Source organism: Anneissia japonica, unplaced genomic scaffold (genome assembly GCF_011630105.1).
Source record: "Anneissia japonica isolate Jap-2015-1 unplaced genomic scaffold, ASM1163010v1 scaffold287871_len1641731_cov197, whole genome shotgun sequence".
In the NCBI taxonomy this organism is placed as follows: domain Eukaryota; kingdom Metazoa; phylum Echinodermata; class Crinoidea; order Comatulida; family Comatulidae; genus Anneissia; species Anneissia japonica.
In genome coordinates, this window is record NW_022712275.1 from 1,315,716 (window position 1) to 1,332,508 (window position 16,793).

General features: G+C 35.5%; 2 protein-coding genes across 2 annotated transcripts in view; one reads left to right on the forward strand and one right to left on the reverse strand.

Moving 5' to 3' along the window:
- LOC117107743 (integral membrane protein GPR137B-like) overlaps nucleotides 1-4,447 on the reverse strand; it is a 14,350-nt gene extending 9,903 nt beyond the window's left edge. The window contains exons 1-4 of the mRNA XM_033249494.1: nucleotides 3,827-4,447; nucleotides 2,435-2,710; nucleotides 1,212-1,355; nucleotides 187-312 (exon numbers count right to left, since the gene is read on the reverse strand). Coding sequence (XP_033105385.1) covers nucleotides 187-312; nucleotides 1,212-1,355; nucleotides 2,435-2,710; nucleotides 3,827-4,234 — 954 coding nt within the window. The 5' untranslated portion in view covers nucleotides 4,235-4,447. The remainder of the gene's footprint in view (nucleotides 1-186; nucleotides 313-1,211; nucleotides 1,356-2,434; nucleotides 2,711-3,826) is intronic.
- Nucleotides 4,448-8,586: 4,139 nt separating this feature from the next.
- On the forward strand, nucleotides 8,587-14,912 carry LOC117107771. Its single transcript, XM_033249542.1, has 5 exons — nucleotides 8,587-8,742; nucleotides 10,798-11,042; nucleotides 12,034-12,102; nucleotides 12,836-13,027; nucleotides 13,704-14,912. Exons 1-5 carry the CDS (start codon nucleotides 8,645-8,647, stop codon nucleotides 14,513-14,515), a joined length of 1,416 nt encoding a protein of 471 aa, XP_033105433.1. The 5' UTR covers nucleotides 8,587-8,644; the 3' UTR covers nucleotides 14,516-14,912.
- The last annotated feature ends 1,881 nt before the right edge of the window (nucleotides 14,913-16,793 follow it).

Consider the following 16,793-nt stretch of genomic DNA (forward strand, 5'->3'; position numbering starts at 1 on the left):
TTGAACAGTGTCATGTATAAAATGGCACACATATGGATGTTAAAGAAAACAGTACATGCTTCGGATTGTTTCCCTTGTGTACTGCCTAACCCCCACAAGAAAGACCCAAGTGGAAATAAGTCAGACTTATTCTTGGAGTTCACACCTCATAAATCCAAACAGAGAATAGTAAAAACAAATCCTTACCAGTCTGGAAGCGTATCTTCGTACACGAAAAAACATGACTACTATAAACGTAGGCAGAAACTCCCAGAGAAATAAAATGCCACCAAATGTAATATATCTGTATCCTTTTAAGTTCAAATAGTCAGCCTAAAAAAATGCAAGATAAATCATTTCAACGCATTAAAAATGGTTAATAATTTGTAAATGTGCCATTTACTATTAACAAAACTACAGTAACATTTACAACTAGACTTTGTTTGTATAACAGAACATAGGGATTTTTCTCATTGCCATGAGAAGCCAATACTTGCTACGAACCATCCAATTACCAACTTTCTATTACAGTATATGAAGAAAATTTGTGGTGATGACATCATTAGGAACAAATTTTCTCACTACAAAAGCACTAATACTTTTGAAATTTGGATGTTGTGTATGATCCAGGGGCGGATTTAGGGGGAAGCCGGCCCGGCCCCGGCCCCCCTCCCTTTTGGGAGGTAAAAAAAGGGAAAAAAAGAGAGAGAAAAAGAAAAAAATGATAGCCCAGAATGCTTCAAATGTTATGTTCGGTTGTCTAGAACACAAAAATTTCACAGGGCCATGCCCCGGACCCCTACGACAGTGTTGTCTCGATCGGCCCAACTTTTGGTCCCCCTTTTGGACATTTCTGGATCCGCCCCTGTGATCAGTATTTGCACTGACGAGGGTCCTTCCAAAATCTGCATTGCTGTTAGGGCTTAACACACTGACTGAAAGCTTTTTTTCCTAGTTCCACCTCTTGTGTCAAGGCATAAAGGGTACCATCATAATGAAAATCATTCTCATCAACTGTAATGAAAGACAAACAAACATGCAAGATTTTTTTTATCATTACTTCCGGATTCTTCTCTAAAACTTTAGGGCAAGAGTTCGTGTTATGGCGACCACCGCCAGTACATCCTTGGCATGGAGTGAGTGAGTGGACCCTGTCGGACGTGAACTTGCGGCCCAGGCAGCAAACAAGTGTTAAAATACGTAAAATTATTATTGAAAATAGCCATCAATACCTGATCAGAGACATTCAGCCAACTGTAACCAAATGAATCTTTGTCGTTATTACATGCAACAGCGACGATGTTGTATACTGTCCTTGTTAAATATAGAAACGTTATAACAACACAAGCAGTTGTGGCTTGGCATACTGTTGTACCCTGTAATTGATAAAACCAGAATAGGATTAAAGATGTAATATCAGGAGTTCAATTTCAAGACCTACCAGGTCTCATGCATCTGGCATGGGACTTACACATACAGGTAATCGGTGCGAGACTCGCACATTGAGGATCTTTCTCACGCTATCACATTTAAAGACCAAAATCTCACGCATATTGTATCTCATTTATACCAACTAGCTGCACTAAACACTGTGAATATTTTGTTATAAAGCACTATCAGATAACATCAAAGAACATGTTCATACTGCCAGCTGCTATGCGCATAGCTCAGTTCAATGTGACGGGTTAAAAGGTCTTTCTGCACACTTCAAAATTAAAACTAGCTGATTTCAGGCAAAATTTGTAGAAAATTAGATTGGTCCTATGCCGTGATTGGTTCAGATATCTGCCAACAGAGGTTCTGAGCCAATGGGCCGACTAGAAGCTTGAGGGTCCTGAATAAAAATCCCTGATAGGGTTCATGGTTAGCGTTTTTATAGGTTAGTATGGCCAAAAATTGTGTTTTATGACCACAATATTAGGGTTTAGGTTTAGGTTATCTAAATAACATTATTTGAATAGGCAAATTTATATTTCTAAATCATGGCACCACACAATTAAAATACATTATGCAGTACATTGTGGACGCCCTGTGATGTATTGATGATTATGATGTGCTTTATTTATGTAGATTTATTTCAAATCAAATTTTATTCACAAATATCGTCTCTGTAGCTTTCCAGCTAAATTGTGACTGATAATAATATACTGAGTACACGTACTGTACGACATAAAATAGGAACATGGTTACAACTACGATTATAACAAACAAAATTAACCTAATCTAAATTACAAAAAAGCAAATTGATAAAGATGAATTTGGTAAAATTGTGGTTTGGTGATGTTTTTATATGCTTTTTATGAATTTTTGAATTTTGAATAAAATACCATTATATATTTTACATCTGATTTAGAATATTTATGATGTGTGGTATAGGGCTATTTTTGTACCTATTAGTTCTGTATTTTGGTATAAATTTAAATTATAATTCTTTGAACAGTTTACCAATACTTACCCTAGCTTCTAGTAAAACATTTGCTGATGTCATTCTAGCTAATTTCCATATGCAAATTGACAAAGCGATCCCGCCAGTGAAAAACAAAATACCGCTTATAATCACTCGAACATGTACAATTTCTATTTTGTGCGAGCTGTACTTTTTAATAAGCAGCACAGCTGATAAATTGACGAAAAAGAATGTCACAACTAAAAATGCAATACAAGTTCTGAGGAGACGCTGTTTCCTCTTGTATTTTTCTGGTTCATATCGTACTTTCGCTTTGAAAACAACCTGAAAGAGATCAAAAAGATATTTGGCTAAATAAATAAAGTAATTAAGAAAGTACAACTTTAGGTAAATGCTTTAGAAAAATGATGAGGGCAGTTTTGTATTGTTTTACCATGTACACATATACTTTGTATGTGTTGGGCACATCAGACGACCCCCTATTTTTATATCGCAATTGCTATAAGCCTCATCTTATGCATGAGGATATACGGTATACATGTAACTACTAACCCTAATGTCCCAAGCTGAGAGAAGTCACTTCCGAGAGACCTGGTTTAATCAAGTTTCTTTAAAAAAACCAATTATATTTTGCTGCACTAGACAACTGTCAGCCCAATTAAGGAATTGACGAAATGGTAGTAAGTTTCTGGGAGGTTTTTGCTTGCCTTTTGAAGGGCAGGAAACCCTGCCAATTTTTGGGAGATTCCTACTGTGCGAACTAAAAACCCACGTAAATGCAAATTGCCAAAAAAAAATACAGTGAGCTGCTTTTGTATAACATAAAATTTTATAATATAAAATTATACGACAATCTAAAATTAACAAATATTTTTTATACACATTTATATATAAGGGGCATTAAATTTATATATTATGTCCCTCCCATCGGGCATCCTGGTCCAGACTATCAACAGTAGTAGGCATAATGACATTGCACAGCAAATACAGTGGTAGAATCTGAATAAATACTGACAGAGGAACCTAACAGTGGCAGCATCAGCAGAGGGGCTGCGGTTTGAGCACCCCTGGACAAGTCAAGGCCAATTTTAAAAATAGGCCATCCAGAGGTCCCTATTTAAAAAAAAAAAAATTCCATAGGGAGGGATAAGGGGAGGGGGTACCTCAAGCCCCCTGTAGGACAGCTTAGCCCCCCTACCCCAGAAAATGTATCCTAGAGTCGCCACTGGACCCTACTACTAGAGTAGGCCTAGTACTTGCAAGATAGGAAATTTTCGCTCAAAATGGCATCTGCTTGAACATTCGCTTGAACTAGCCTAGGCCTAGCCTAGAATTTACTTGAAGTGGCATTTATTCTGCTTGGTTTTTCACAAATTTACAAGACTGAGTCCTAGGCTGTTGATTAATGGAGACACATGTTTCAGTATTGAAGAAACATACCTGACCAAAGTAAACAACAAGTAAACACAACGTCGTAAACTGCAGGCAAACAGGAAAACAATACAGCAGGAAATAGGGAAAGGTTTTCAAATTGTTTGCTAATTCGCAATTCTTGATGTAAAACGAAAACAATGTAGTCCGTAACGCAGCCCAAATTAAACACAAAAAAAGAAACACTGTTTGGTAGCTTTTCCGTTTGTGTCTGTAGTATAATATTAAGAACAACTGTACGTAGACGATCAAGAATAGGATACTGTACAGTGCAATAAATGTGATCGTTAGGCTTATCTTCACTGACGGCGGTATTACTGCGGGTCCCGTGGTGGGTCCCGTGATCGATGGTACAGGTGGCGGAGTCGATGAAGATCCCACCTCCTCTGTCAGATCTGACATCGTTCTAGTTTTCATTTTGTTGACAAGACGGAAGAAAATCAATTGTTTAACACATTTTAACGTACTCCTGTTTTCACTCTAAGCATGGTAAGGCATCTTCAGTGCGTTTAAAACTAGGCCTAGTATTAACCTAGTTTGGTAGCTGTTCTACCACAAGACAATCCGTATCGTAAGGTAGGTATCGTCGCGCAAGCGAGAAATGTCGTTCCAAAGAAATTGTGCAGATAATTCCACTGACCTTTGACATATATTTGACTAAATTTAACTTTCGTGTGGAGGCGTTCTTTCAATAATGAAATTGTAAAATTTACATTGAAACAGAATAAAAATAAAAATACGGTATTACGATAAAGGTTCACTGTTTTACCATGGTCGTTCTTTTTGTTTTTCCAAACCAATGCCTGATTTCAACTCAACAAAAATCCCAAATACTGTAAAACTTCGCATAGAAGCCCTTTTTGGATGCGCTTCTTTTCAAGATACATAAACCTCGAATTGAAGCGGGTGTCTATAAAACACGGACCCAAGACCCAAACACGAAGACCCCTATTTTTTCTCTTTTAGTTGATTGATAATACACCAGGCTGCCATAAAATCAAAATTACGAGATTATTTGGACGTCTGTTTGTGAAATTTTCAAGGGTCTTCATTTTATAGACACCTATAAAATTCGTGTCTACAAAGACGAAGACCGGGCTAAAAAACGAAGACCTCCTATTAAAAGTATTTCAAAGTCATCATAAAATTATGCCAAGTACTTCTTTTATTACTATTTCATCGGAAAAGAGTAATAGGCCTAGTCCTATCAAGAGATAACAAGGGTAGGCCCTATTCGTTTTGTAGACACCCTATATGGGTGTCTAAACGTAGACCGGACCCTGAAAACGAAGACCCACGTTTTTTTCTCTTTAATTTTAAAGAAAACAGGCCTATATCAGACTCACAAAATCAAATTTAAGAGATAATCAAGAATCTTCGTTTTATAGACACAATATATGGGTGTCTATAAAACGAAGACTCTTAAAAATTTCACAAAAAGGCGTCCAAATAATCTCGTTATTTTTATTTTGTGACAGCTTGGTTTATTAGCAATAAAATAAAAGAGAAAAAATAGGGGTCTTCATTTTAGGGTTTTCGGTCTTCCTTTTTGACACCCACTTTAATGTGAGACATTAAGACATATGAATCTACCAACCTTACCATATAAAAAAAATGATCCGAGGTTTTGATGATTTTTACAGTTTAGCGATTTTTTAAGCGAAATGACATTCACTAGAGGTCGTCGATGGAATTTTCAGAAAGTCCATGTGAAATCCAAGTTTCCACAAAATGCATTTTCGTTTATAACAATCAATTGTTGGAACGCTTTATCAGGGAACAGTGAAATTTTCACTGTTCCCTGGCTTTACCAAACTCAATAGTGGACTCTTACAATTAATTCAAAAACCGCTTACAAAAACACTAGTCTGACGTCCATCCACTAAAGTTCAACCAACCCATGCATGCACCAAGATGTCAAGAAGGACACATAAGCTATAAAGTTTTACGTCTCTATATCCAGGTAGTAGATCCAACTAGGTACGTAGATGGAATTTAGTGCATTTCCAGACATGAAAACATTTCCGGAGGATCGGGAGTTGGGGGTGCACACATGACCGGCGGAACGTTTTTCAAAGTGGGGGGGGGCACTTATAAGGTAAATGGGAATATGAATCATTTGATATTTGATATTTATTAGGAATCACCTTTGAATCAGTGGCATCCATATATATAAATACAAAACAAGAATCTTAGACTACAGAAAGTCAAATACATTAATAAAATTCGAAAGAACTTAAAGCATAACAATATAATAAGAATAGCTCTATGGATGGCAAACAAATATTTTAACTATAGAGGGGGCACAACATTTTCTTCCACCTTCCTTTGCTCTCCCGTGCTTATCTGTTTATTAAGCAATCATCCACTGTTATTAATACGATGATGCTGACAAAGTTGTTAAAATCGATTTGTGAGATGAGAAAGATGTTCATTATTAAAATTGACACCCGGGGGAACAGTTGCGTTCAAAAATGGTCTACTGATTGTAAGGTAGGAAGTTAATAATGGTAGATATAATAATGAAAATTTTTGTAATTATTATATTTCTTTTCGGTATTTTAGGAGGTATATTCATATTATTAAACATTAATATTGTATTAGGCCTGTCTCTTATACACATCTACAGCGACCTCGTTGGGGCCAGTTATCTTGCCGTGACCCTCTAGCTTAGTAACCTGCAGAGAGAAAATTCATAAGATTTTTATATATCAACCAATCAATCAAAACACCATGTAATTTTCTTCTCTTTCTAAATTTTGATTTGTAGATGGCGGGAAATTACCTTTCTCGACTTTTGAGCTAGGTGTCGAACGACTTTGTTCTTCAAAATTCAAGGTTTCCCCCTCTTGAAAACGGTCAGGTAAACTTTCTCATTCTTATTACAGTAAATTTGCTGGTTATGTGTGTATACATACATACATAGAAAAAAAATATTAGTATTTGCATACATATTCTTTTTTCAATGAATCGAAAAGGGGGGTTCGGGGTTATCCCCTGGGAAGATTTTGATTCCTAAATGGTGGGAAATGAGCTTTTCCGACTTCTGAGGTGTCTTAATTACTTTTAAGTTCTTCAAAATTCTAGGTTTTCCCCCTCTTGAAAATAATTCAATGAATCAATGAACCCCCCAAAAAAAAGGTGTCCGGGTTCCCCCGGGAAAATGTTGATTCCTAGAAGGCGGGAAATGAGCTTTCCCGACTTCTGAAGTGTCTTTTAATTACTTTTAATTTCTTCAAAATTCAAGGTTTTCCCCCTCTTGAAAATGATTAAATGAATCCCAAAGAAGAAGGGGGTTCGGGTTCCCCCGGAAAAAATCGATTTCTAGAATGCGGGAAACAGGCTTTCCTGACTTCGGAAATGTCTTTTAAATTACTTTTTAAGTTCTTCAAAATTCAAGGTTTTACCCTCTTGAAGATGGTCAGGTAAATTTTTCTCATTTTTTATTTTATGTGTGTATACATACACAAATAAGTAGTTGCATGCGTATTCTTTTCCATGAATCGATAAATCCCAAAAAGAAAGGGTGGTCCGGGGGTTCTCCCCCGCGAAAATGTTGATTCCTAGATGGCAGGAAATGAGCTTTCCCGACTTCTGAAGTGTCTTTTAATTACTTTTAATTTCTTCAAAATTCAAGGTTTTCCCCCTCTTGAAAATGATTCAATGAATCAATGAACCCCAAAGAAAAAGGAGGTCCGGGTTCCCCGGGAAAATTTCGATTTCTAGAATGCGGGAAATAAGCTTTCCTGACTTTGGATATGTCTTTTAAATGACTTTTTAAGTTCTTCAAAATTCAAGGTTTTACCCTCTTGAAGACGGTCAGGTAAATTTTTCTCATTTTTTATTTTATGTGTGTATACATACATAAATAAATAAGTAGTTGCATGCGTATTCTTTTTTCCATGAATCGATAAATCCCCAAAAAGGGTGATCCGTGGGTTCTCCCCCGGGAAAATTTGATTCCTAGATGGCGGGAATGAGCTTTCCCGACATTTGAAGTGCGTTTTAATGACTTTTATGTTCTTCAAAATTCTAATTTACTTATTGTAACGTAAAAAAAACAAAAAAAACAACAGCTCACCGGTCCTGAAAAGGTAGGTCTAGAATTCTTTTTTTTTTGTTGCCCAAGGGAGGGGTCAGTACACATGACCCCCTCCCCCAAATCCGCCAATGTGAATTGCGAGAAAATGTAACTCGGTCGGGGACCTTTGATGTGCCTTTAATAAAGTTCTTCAAAATTCAAGGTTTTTTCTCCAGTCGATGAAGGCCAAAAAGCAAGGGAGTCCGAGTTCTCCACGGGAAAATTTTGATTCCTAGATGGCGGGAATTTAGCTTTCCTGGCTTTTAAGGTGTCTTTTAATGTCGGACTTTTAAGTTCTTTAAAATTTAAGGTTTTCCCTCTTAAAAACCGCAGGTATTTTCTCATTCATTCTTATTTACAGTAAATAGGCAATATTATATATGTATACCGGTATACATACAGGAAAAAATTGAGTTGTTGCATACGTATTCTTTTTTCCATGAATCGATAAACTTCAAAAAGAAAGGAGGGTGGGATTTTAGAATCCCTCCCCCGGCGGAAAAATTTCGATTGATGGCCGGCGAGAAATGAGCTGGTTAAAAAAAAAAAAATTCAGCTCATATATTGTGTCCGCCGGGTCCCTGAAAAGGTAGGCCTAGGTCAATATATTTTTTGTTTCGCTAAAGTACTCTAAAGTGCGCCCGCTTCAATATGGATAGAGGTCGGGCGCCCGCTGGCAGAACAAGTCAAAATCGAACGACGTTGTCGTTATCTTTTCGTTAGCGTTGGTTAGCGGGAGTGCAATTATGTCGAAGTGTTCGGCTGTCGGTTGTGGCCGTAGAGTTGCTCGTAACTCCAAATCATTAAATCACTCTTTTTATCGTTTTCCGAGAGAAAAAGAGAGGTACTGTATTTAAAATTTAGGTAGCTTTACCCATGCCTAGTAGTACGTAGGAAACTAGATCAATCAAGGCATAGGCCTAGCCTAGGCCTAGTTATTGTTTGTACAGTCTAGTAGAAGGCCTAGCCTAGCTGGCCTTTTTTAAGTTTTATGTATCGGCTAGGCCAAGCCAGGCTTAAAGACGGGCAAGGCTGGCTATAGTAGTAGTACACTATCTAGGCCTAGCCGAGAAGGTAGCCCTACAGAATTTGAGTCAACTCGGACTTATTTTCTCTATTTACGAAATAATTAAGAGATTTGAATGCAAAGCAGAAATCGTTTCCTTTGCTTTTCCTTTTTCATTTCCACCGGTAGCCAATAATTTTGGTCGTGCTTCGTTTCGGTCGGACGTCACTTAGTTTAGGTCGCGTTTCATTTCAGTCGCGCTTTCATGCAAATGTATATGCCTAGAGTGCCTATGGAGTAGCTAAAACGCAAAATCTAATACACTGTATCGTATGCCTATAATATCATTACTAAGTCCGTCAATCCGTTTTTTTTTTCCGTTTGTTAACTTTATAACAACATTAACATTTCAATCAATATATTATCATAATGAAAATAATGGAATTTAAGGTATGTGTATGCTCATCTTTTTGTTGCATTTTTCATATTATACTTATTTTGCTTCTAAATGAAATATAGATTTAACTCATTAACTTATAAACTGATGCCAATATTATTCGTCAATGGGTTGTTTGTCAATCAGTTTTCCATAAGTTTTTTTTTTTGTTTTGTTTTGTTGTGTTTTCAATAACAGCATAATTTAATAAAATCAAACTTTTTATTCCTGATGATGACATAATTAATGTCGAAATATTGAATCCCAACACGATGGCGTGTATTTCAAACTTTTTATCACACTTGTGTTTTTAATACCAACATCCTATTTATATTTGCTTCGATTTTATGGACGCTTTTTAATTTTTGTATTGTTATCTTTCTACTACCAACATATTTAACAGCAGATAAAATGAATACAGTAGTAACAAATTGGTATGTCTCTTTTTGTTGCTTTTTTGTTTTTTATACTTTTTTATTGTTATTTTACTTCTTCATGTACTACGTGAAATATAGATTAGTCAATTTATTAATCATTTTACATGATATATACAGTACCACTTCGTACGCATAAGGAAAACTTAAAAGTATTTGGAATATTGTTTGTTATTCAGTACAATGATAATTTTGATACTACAGTACTAAAATATTAATTATTTATCTTCCTCAAATAGTGGATTACAGCCACTCTAAACTCATGATCTCAGAAGTAGGCTTATTTTAACCATGTTATAATACAAATACTTGCTATAGTATGGATTTGTTTTTGTTAGTATATCTCTGCCAATTTACGTTGTACTGTATGGATGCTTAACCAACCAGCTGAATTTAATAGAACATATAACCATGTTTTAAGTTTACATGTAGCAACAGTATTGGTTCTTTTCCAATTATTTTTATTCTGAGAAATATTGTAGAAAGGGAGAGCATTAAATTATCTGTGCTACTATCTTTTAGATTGATGAATAAAACATTGTTTTCAGCCAAATTCTGCGCCACTTCCATTTCAGACGCTCCACGGCTCAGCCACTGCTTGCTCTATTTATACTTGGCTTTGGTGAAAAGAAAAACCTAGGCCTAGTGTGTGCAAAAAAATATTGTATTGTAGCCATTGCCTCAGCTAAACATAATGCCTGCATAGCCAATGCTCACGCCTCAACGTAGGCTACTGCATCGCCATTGTACACTGCATCGCGTAAACAATACCAGTGAAAAAATGCTTAGTAGGCTTGTGACATCGCATCGGCGTAAGCATAACCTTTTAAATAATGCTTACACCTTTGACGTAACAAGCTACCCTGCGCATGCTCAGTAGATTTGCGTAAGCATAGCCTATGATTAATGTTTACGTCTCTGCGTAAATGTAATAGATGGGAGTGGGGCTGATAAAATACCATATTGAGGAACAATGTTTAAGTGGGGTTCTCAATATTTGTTTTTGTTTTCTTAAAATTCCAGATGTACAAAGTGGATCGAAAATAGTGGAAGACATGATCTACTACAGAAGTCAATTGATTATATCTACAGTAATCACAGGATCTGCTCAGATCATTTTGAGAGGTCTCAGTTGCTGTGTACAGGCAGATTAGTGTGGAATGCTATTCCAACTAAATTTGGCTCCACGAATCCACCACATCCGATACTTTTCAAACGTATAGTGCCAGTACCGATATTACTGAAAAAAGGAAATAACCAAACAAGTGGTAGAGTGAATCCGCTTTTTAAGTTAAACAAAAACATACCAAATGAATTCTTTTTGTTAGGTATTTTATTTTTGGCAGTGGCTACACCAGTCTTAGATTCACAATTTTCATTGGATGATAATTTCTTATTTCATTCATGTTAAGTAACACGCATCATAATTAAGAATTTGTTTAAAGGCTGGTGTATCAGTTATAGCCACTGCTTTTTTTTCTTTTTTTTTACATATATTTATTTACTTTTTCAGTATACTAAACATTTATCACAATATAATAAATATATATTGACCAGGGCCCAGTGTGAATAGGGGTGACATGGGCTAAAGCCCAACAAGCCCAACATGTCTAATGGTCATCTCTAATCCCCTGGCCAACACCAGTACAATAAAAATACAGTTAAACTTAGCTAAGTCGACTTTGCCTACCTCAAGTAATTTCTAAGTCGATCTTGTTTTACATGCCAAATTGTAGTGTCCAGTAATTAACAACCTGTAAGTCAAATTTTATCTAAGTCAAACAATTGGATTCGACTTAGGCAAGTTCAACTGTATATAATAATAATAATGAAATGAAAGGAAGAAAGAAATAAATGCAATTTAAACATTCATTATAATATATAAAATAATTTAAAAAAAATTAAAAATACCTCAGATTAAATCTTCATATATATAAATAGTTATTATATACAGTACAAATTTTAAAATCATATTGCACACAGTACCAATTGGCTTGAACGTCTCATCCAATAGACTCTGTACTATCATGACTTGTATTTTGGCCCTTCAGCTGAAACTCAAGAAAAGTAGGGAATTGATCCAAAGTATCTCCACGGTTATGTACACATACACACACACAGTGGCTACCACCAGTTTAGCTGCTGCTCTTACAATATCATTAAAATTTAGATCTTTAGCTTAAAAATCAGAAATTCATTTTAAATTTATCATTCTGTGTTTGTTATTGCTCTTTATCTCTATTATGACTATAATCATAGGTGCGACAAGAGCAGAGGTAGAACACAGCTATGCAAGACATAACAACATAGGTCACTCCAGCACAAACGGTAAATTACGGATAAAACTATTGAAATTTTACTTTCTGTACATGTCAATATTTGTTAAAAGTGTTCATACATGAGATATGGATGGTGGAGAGTTGGGGGCCAGGGCTATATTGAGGCTTTAATAGAGGGTTGAAGCCTAAATGCCTTTTAAGCCGGTAAGCCCCTTTGCTAAGCCTACCGTTGGTACAGCCAACCAATAAATATTGCACCCTCTCTGGCAATATTGTGTGGCCTTTTTCCTGTTGTCTTTTAGAGCACAGTGCGATTTTGGTAAATGGTAGTTCAAGTCCATAAGAATTTTCAGAAAATATGTAGCACAAGTGTCTCAGTCTTGAAGTGGCTGCGGCACCTCCCTGTTTGGTTGGTATGCAAGTGAGCTCCCCGGGTGTCATAATCATGGGAAAATGATAAAATTGTTTTTACTACTGTACTATGATTTTATCGTTTTCCCATGATTATCACATCTTTTGACTTAATTTGTGAAAATATTTTTTTCATCATATACACGATAAATCGTTATCGAATTGTGCTAGTGTGAAAACTTATTTTTTTTTTTTTCTATATAAACAATTGCTTTTTTGGTTTTTATTATTGATTGTTGTCATCAAAGTGTAAACAGACCTTAAATGTCTGCTTAAAGTGTATGGTGCCAGCCTGACTTAATTTTAGGTTACTATTATGGTGGTGATTTATTATTTGGTCTTAAAATGTTATGATTCTGCTTACTTGTTAGGTCCTGTCACACCTGTTCAGGTGACAAGAAATGTTAACGTTGCAGAAAAGGTTGCAGAATCAGGTACAGAGCCGAGTACTCAACGTGCACCAGATGTGTATGCGAAGTACAAGATAGATATGGCGTTTCACAACTATGCAAAGTATTATTCAAACGGAACTGAGCCAGACGTACAGTCTTACCAACACTCTAGTATGAACTGTCCCTATTATAAAATTCAAACATATATTTGTACATATTGAAATTATAATATTCAAAATTTGTTAAGCCTGTATTGAAAATGTGTTGCCACTTGAAGATGACAAAAAATAATTAAAAAATAATTTTGAATTAACTTATACTCTGATTTTTATATTTTTCTATGTTCAAGTTGATGATTTTTATGTTGCTTCTAAATGAGCAAGTTTTTTTTCAATGATGTTTTTTAGTGATTTTTTAAAATATTTTTCATGGGACAATCTCTATGTAAATTATTCCTAAACATTAAAAATATACATATTCTGTTTATGTGTACTGTATTTATAGATAAATGTAATTTGTTTATTTGAATTTTTATATTCAATTTTCCATGTAAACCATTAATTGATTATTTTTGGTTTATAGTTGGCATGTTTTTTGTAATTTTACTTGTGTTTTGAATGCAATATTATTATTTGATTTTGAAACCTGCAAATATTTTTTAGTTTTGTTGATGCATTTGAGAAACCTACAGTGGATTGTGTTTTACTATAGTTAGTCCTTGAAATGCATATTTTCTCCTGGAATGTAATAAATAAAGCTAATTACGGATAGGTTGATAAAAGTTAGATATTTTTAACTGGTCATTTGTGATTGTTTAAATTATTTCTTTGTTCTGCTTGCTTTGTAGTTCCTTGTACACGCCCTGAAGTTAGAGACAAGAGCACGCAAAAGGGCGAAATTTCCAAAAATAGTAAGAAAAAAAGTGAGTCAGCAAAAAGAGTAGAGTTGTACAGACTGAGGTGTAAAGTAAAGAAGTTACAGTCACGTGTGAACCATTTCAACGAATGCACTTTAAGTACAACCGAAAAAATTATTGCAAGTGCTAAGGAGTATCTCAATGAAACATCGCTGCAGTTTTTTGCATGCCAATTGAGAATGTCAAGTAGAAGAGGCAAAGGGAGGCGATACACAGATGAGGATATGAAATTGGCCTTTGACCTATACAAGCAAAATTCCAAGGCGTACAGATTTTGTAAGAAAATTTTTACGCTGCCAATTGCGTCATCATTGAGAAGATGGGTGAAAAAGATGAATGCAGAGGCGGATCCTAATACCCCACGTTTGGAATTACCTATGAGAAAGAGCGCGAAGAAGAAGAAGCCCGGAAAAAGAGGTCGCCCTAAGAAGGTGAAGCAAAAATCAGGACCTGATGAGACACCATCAGGATTATTGCAGGAAAAAGGCACGACCAAGCCTCAAAGGAAAGTTGGCCCCAAGAAAAAGAAGCAACAATCTAGTTTGAACAATGTTCCACCAAGTAACCCTTCTGACAATATTCTGGTACGTAACACTTCAACCAATATTCCTTGTGACTCGATTGTTTCAAACAATACATCTAGTTCTAACACCACAATTCCTGTAGTAATTATGGGAAATGGCATGACTGAGGCCGAAACAAGTGTACTGTGTCTTTCAACATTTAATGGAATGATTATATGAGTGAAAACTTGTCTACTCAAGCCCTCATGTTTATTAATGGTCAAAAAGCTCTCATGTGGGTGGACACCTGACAATACTCAAACACTGGAGTGTGTTTATTTCAAAGTCAAAAATTAAAACTTATCAAAAGTGTTTTTTCATTAGTATTTCAACTTTTTTCATTTAGTAAGAAAGATAACAGACAAAATTGACCAGCATATGGACCAGTGGTTTTCAAACTGGGCCAATTCCCAAAACAAATGTACATCCAGGCAGTGTGCCATGACCCAGTTCCCAGGACATTTAAATACAGATAAAATTTTAAAGTCAGGCTCCGGAGGAAAAAAATTGTTTGATATGTTGTAGAACTGATTTTTCTAAGACAGAAAAAAGTTGTTGGACGAAAACTGGGGAACGGTGAATGAGATACAGATTTTTTAATATTTAAAAACTGCAAGGGGCGTAACTGCCCATTTTTACATCTTATTCCCCCAGTTTTTAAATATTAAAAAATCTGTATCTCATTCACCGTTCCCCCAGTTTTTCGTCAAACAACCTTTTCCTGTCTTGGAAAAATCAGTTCTACAACATATCAAAAAATTTTTTTCCTCCGGAGCCTGACTTTAAAAGACATTCTGGAATCTCGCGAACCTTTTAATTTATTTGGCAACCCGATTTTGGGTTGTGACACTGTTTGAGAACTGACGATAGAATGTTAATTATCGCCTTAATTTTCGTGTTTAAATATCTAATTTGTTTTAAATATCAATAACAGAATCTTTACCAATACTAGGAAAAAGTTAGCCTGAGGCTAGCAGAAATGTCTACATTTGACAGAAAATATAATATCGAGGTATGAACCAAATAATGTATATATTTATTCAAAATGAAATACAGTACAGTTTAAGTACCATAACTCTAAGTAGAGAAAAAAAAATTTTTCATGAGCATTATTTAAAACAATGGGAATTTCATTTTAATGAAAATCATTATTTTTTGGTTAAAAAGCAAAGGACCTAGATTGGTTCCTTGTGGTACTAGGCAGAAGATGCTCCTTCCATTTTATTTGTTTCAATTTTTGTAAATACCAAAGTTTGTTGGTTTTTAAATACAGTATAGACAGTGGCTATTGTTACCGCAGATTTCAACAAATTCTCAATTCTGATTGCATTTTATTGTCTATATCCAATCCATGCTTACAATAATATCCAATCAGAATTAGGAATTTATTTAAGACATGTAATAATAGCCACTGTCTTATATAATATTATAAGTAATTAATGACCAAAGATCTTATAATACAAAATTAGCATTCTCTACAATTTCTGCACCCAAATCCTGTAACAATGAAGTGTAGTGCTCCCTCTTGCAATTGCTTTTCAACTTTAACATCTATTATCTTTGTGAAAATTCTTACCGTAACAACCAAGGTGACAACTAGGACGCCCTCTCTCAATTACATTTACTTTCTGTTGCTTTATGTGTCAATGGACACTTGTTCTTGCATGTTATTGCTGAGAACACTTTTATTATTATAAGATCTTTGTTTAGTGACTTAATGTACATTATCGGAAGGTTTTGTGAAATGCAAGAACCTACAAGGTGTATGATTCACTGCCAAAAATATTCGGAATATGTGCTGAGTTAGATGTAATGGCAAACCATTCATGTAGTCAGTGGTGTATCCACAGAGAGATGTGCCCTTCAAAAACCCAACCCCCTCCTATGTGCCTTCTTCCCCTTCCTGGAAAATTTCTCCAGTAGTTAAAAAAAATACCTTGTATCACCACATTTGCCAATTAGCCCCATCTCCTCTGATATTCATGGAGCTCCCATTTTATATCAAGAAAAATTAGGTTTATAATTCCCCAACCCCTCACCGCCCCCCGCCCCCCAATTCCAATTGTCAATACTCCTTGCTACACCACTGAATTGAGTGGAATAAGGATGGTACTACAGTACAGTTCTGTATTAGGAACACAGTGTGATAAGATAGTGTCAGTGAATTACCTGTAATTATAGCAAGTCTTTTTTTTACTTTTCGGGTCACTCGAAGGGTATGCAGCACTGTACCTTCGTATTGAAACAATTTATCGACTTCATACTATAACTATAATACTAGCATCTTCAGGGTCGATGCCTGCTTTCTTAATGCCAGTAAAGTTGAATCTTTCTGGAGTGTCAATCAAACTTAACAACTGACCAATCTGAACTTGGCCGGGAATACATTCGTGTCTATAGAGAAACGCACACATTGTCTCACAAATGCATGTGTTTGCATATGTTTTTTCACTGTCAT

Excerpts from the sequence above, each read along its gene's own strand:
- LOC117107771 (XM_033249542.1), top strand. The coding sequence starts at position 8,645 with ATGTCGAAGTGTTCGGCTGTCGGTTGTGGCCGTAGAGTTGCTCGTAAC. Across the intron at positions 8,743-10,797 it reads TTTCCGAGAGAAAAAGAGAG|ATGTACAAAGTGGATCGAAA; the intron begins GTACTGTATTTA and ends TTAAAATTCCAG. Across the intron at positions 13,028-13,703 it reads ACAGTCTTACCAACACTCTA|TTCCTTGTACACGCCCTGAA; the intron begins GTATGAACTGTC and ends CTTGCTTTGTAG.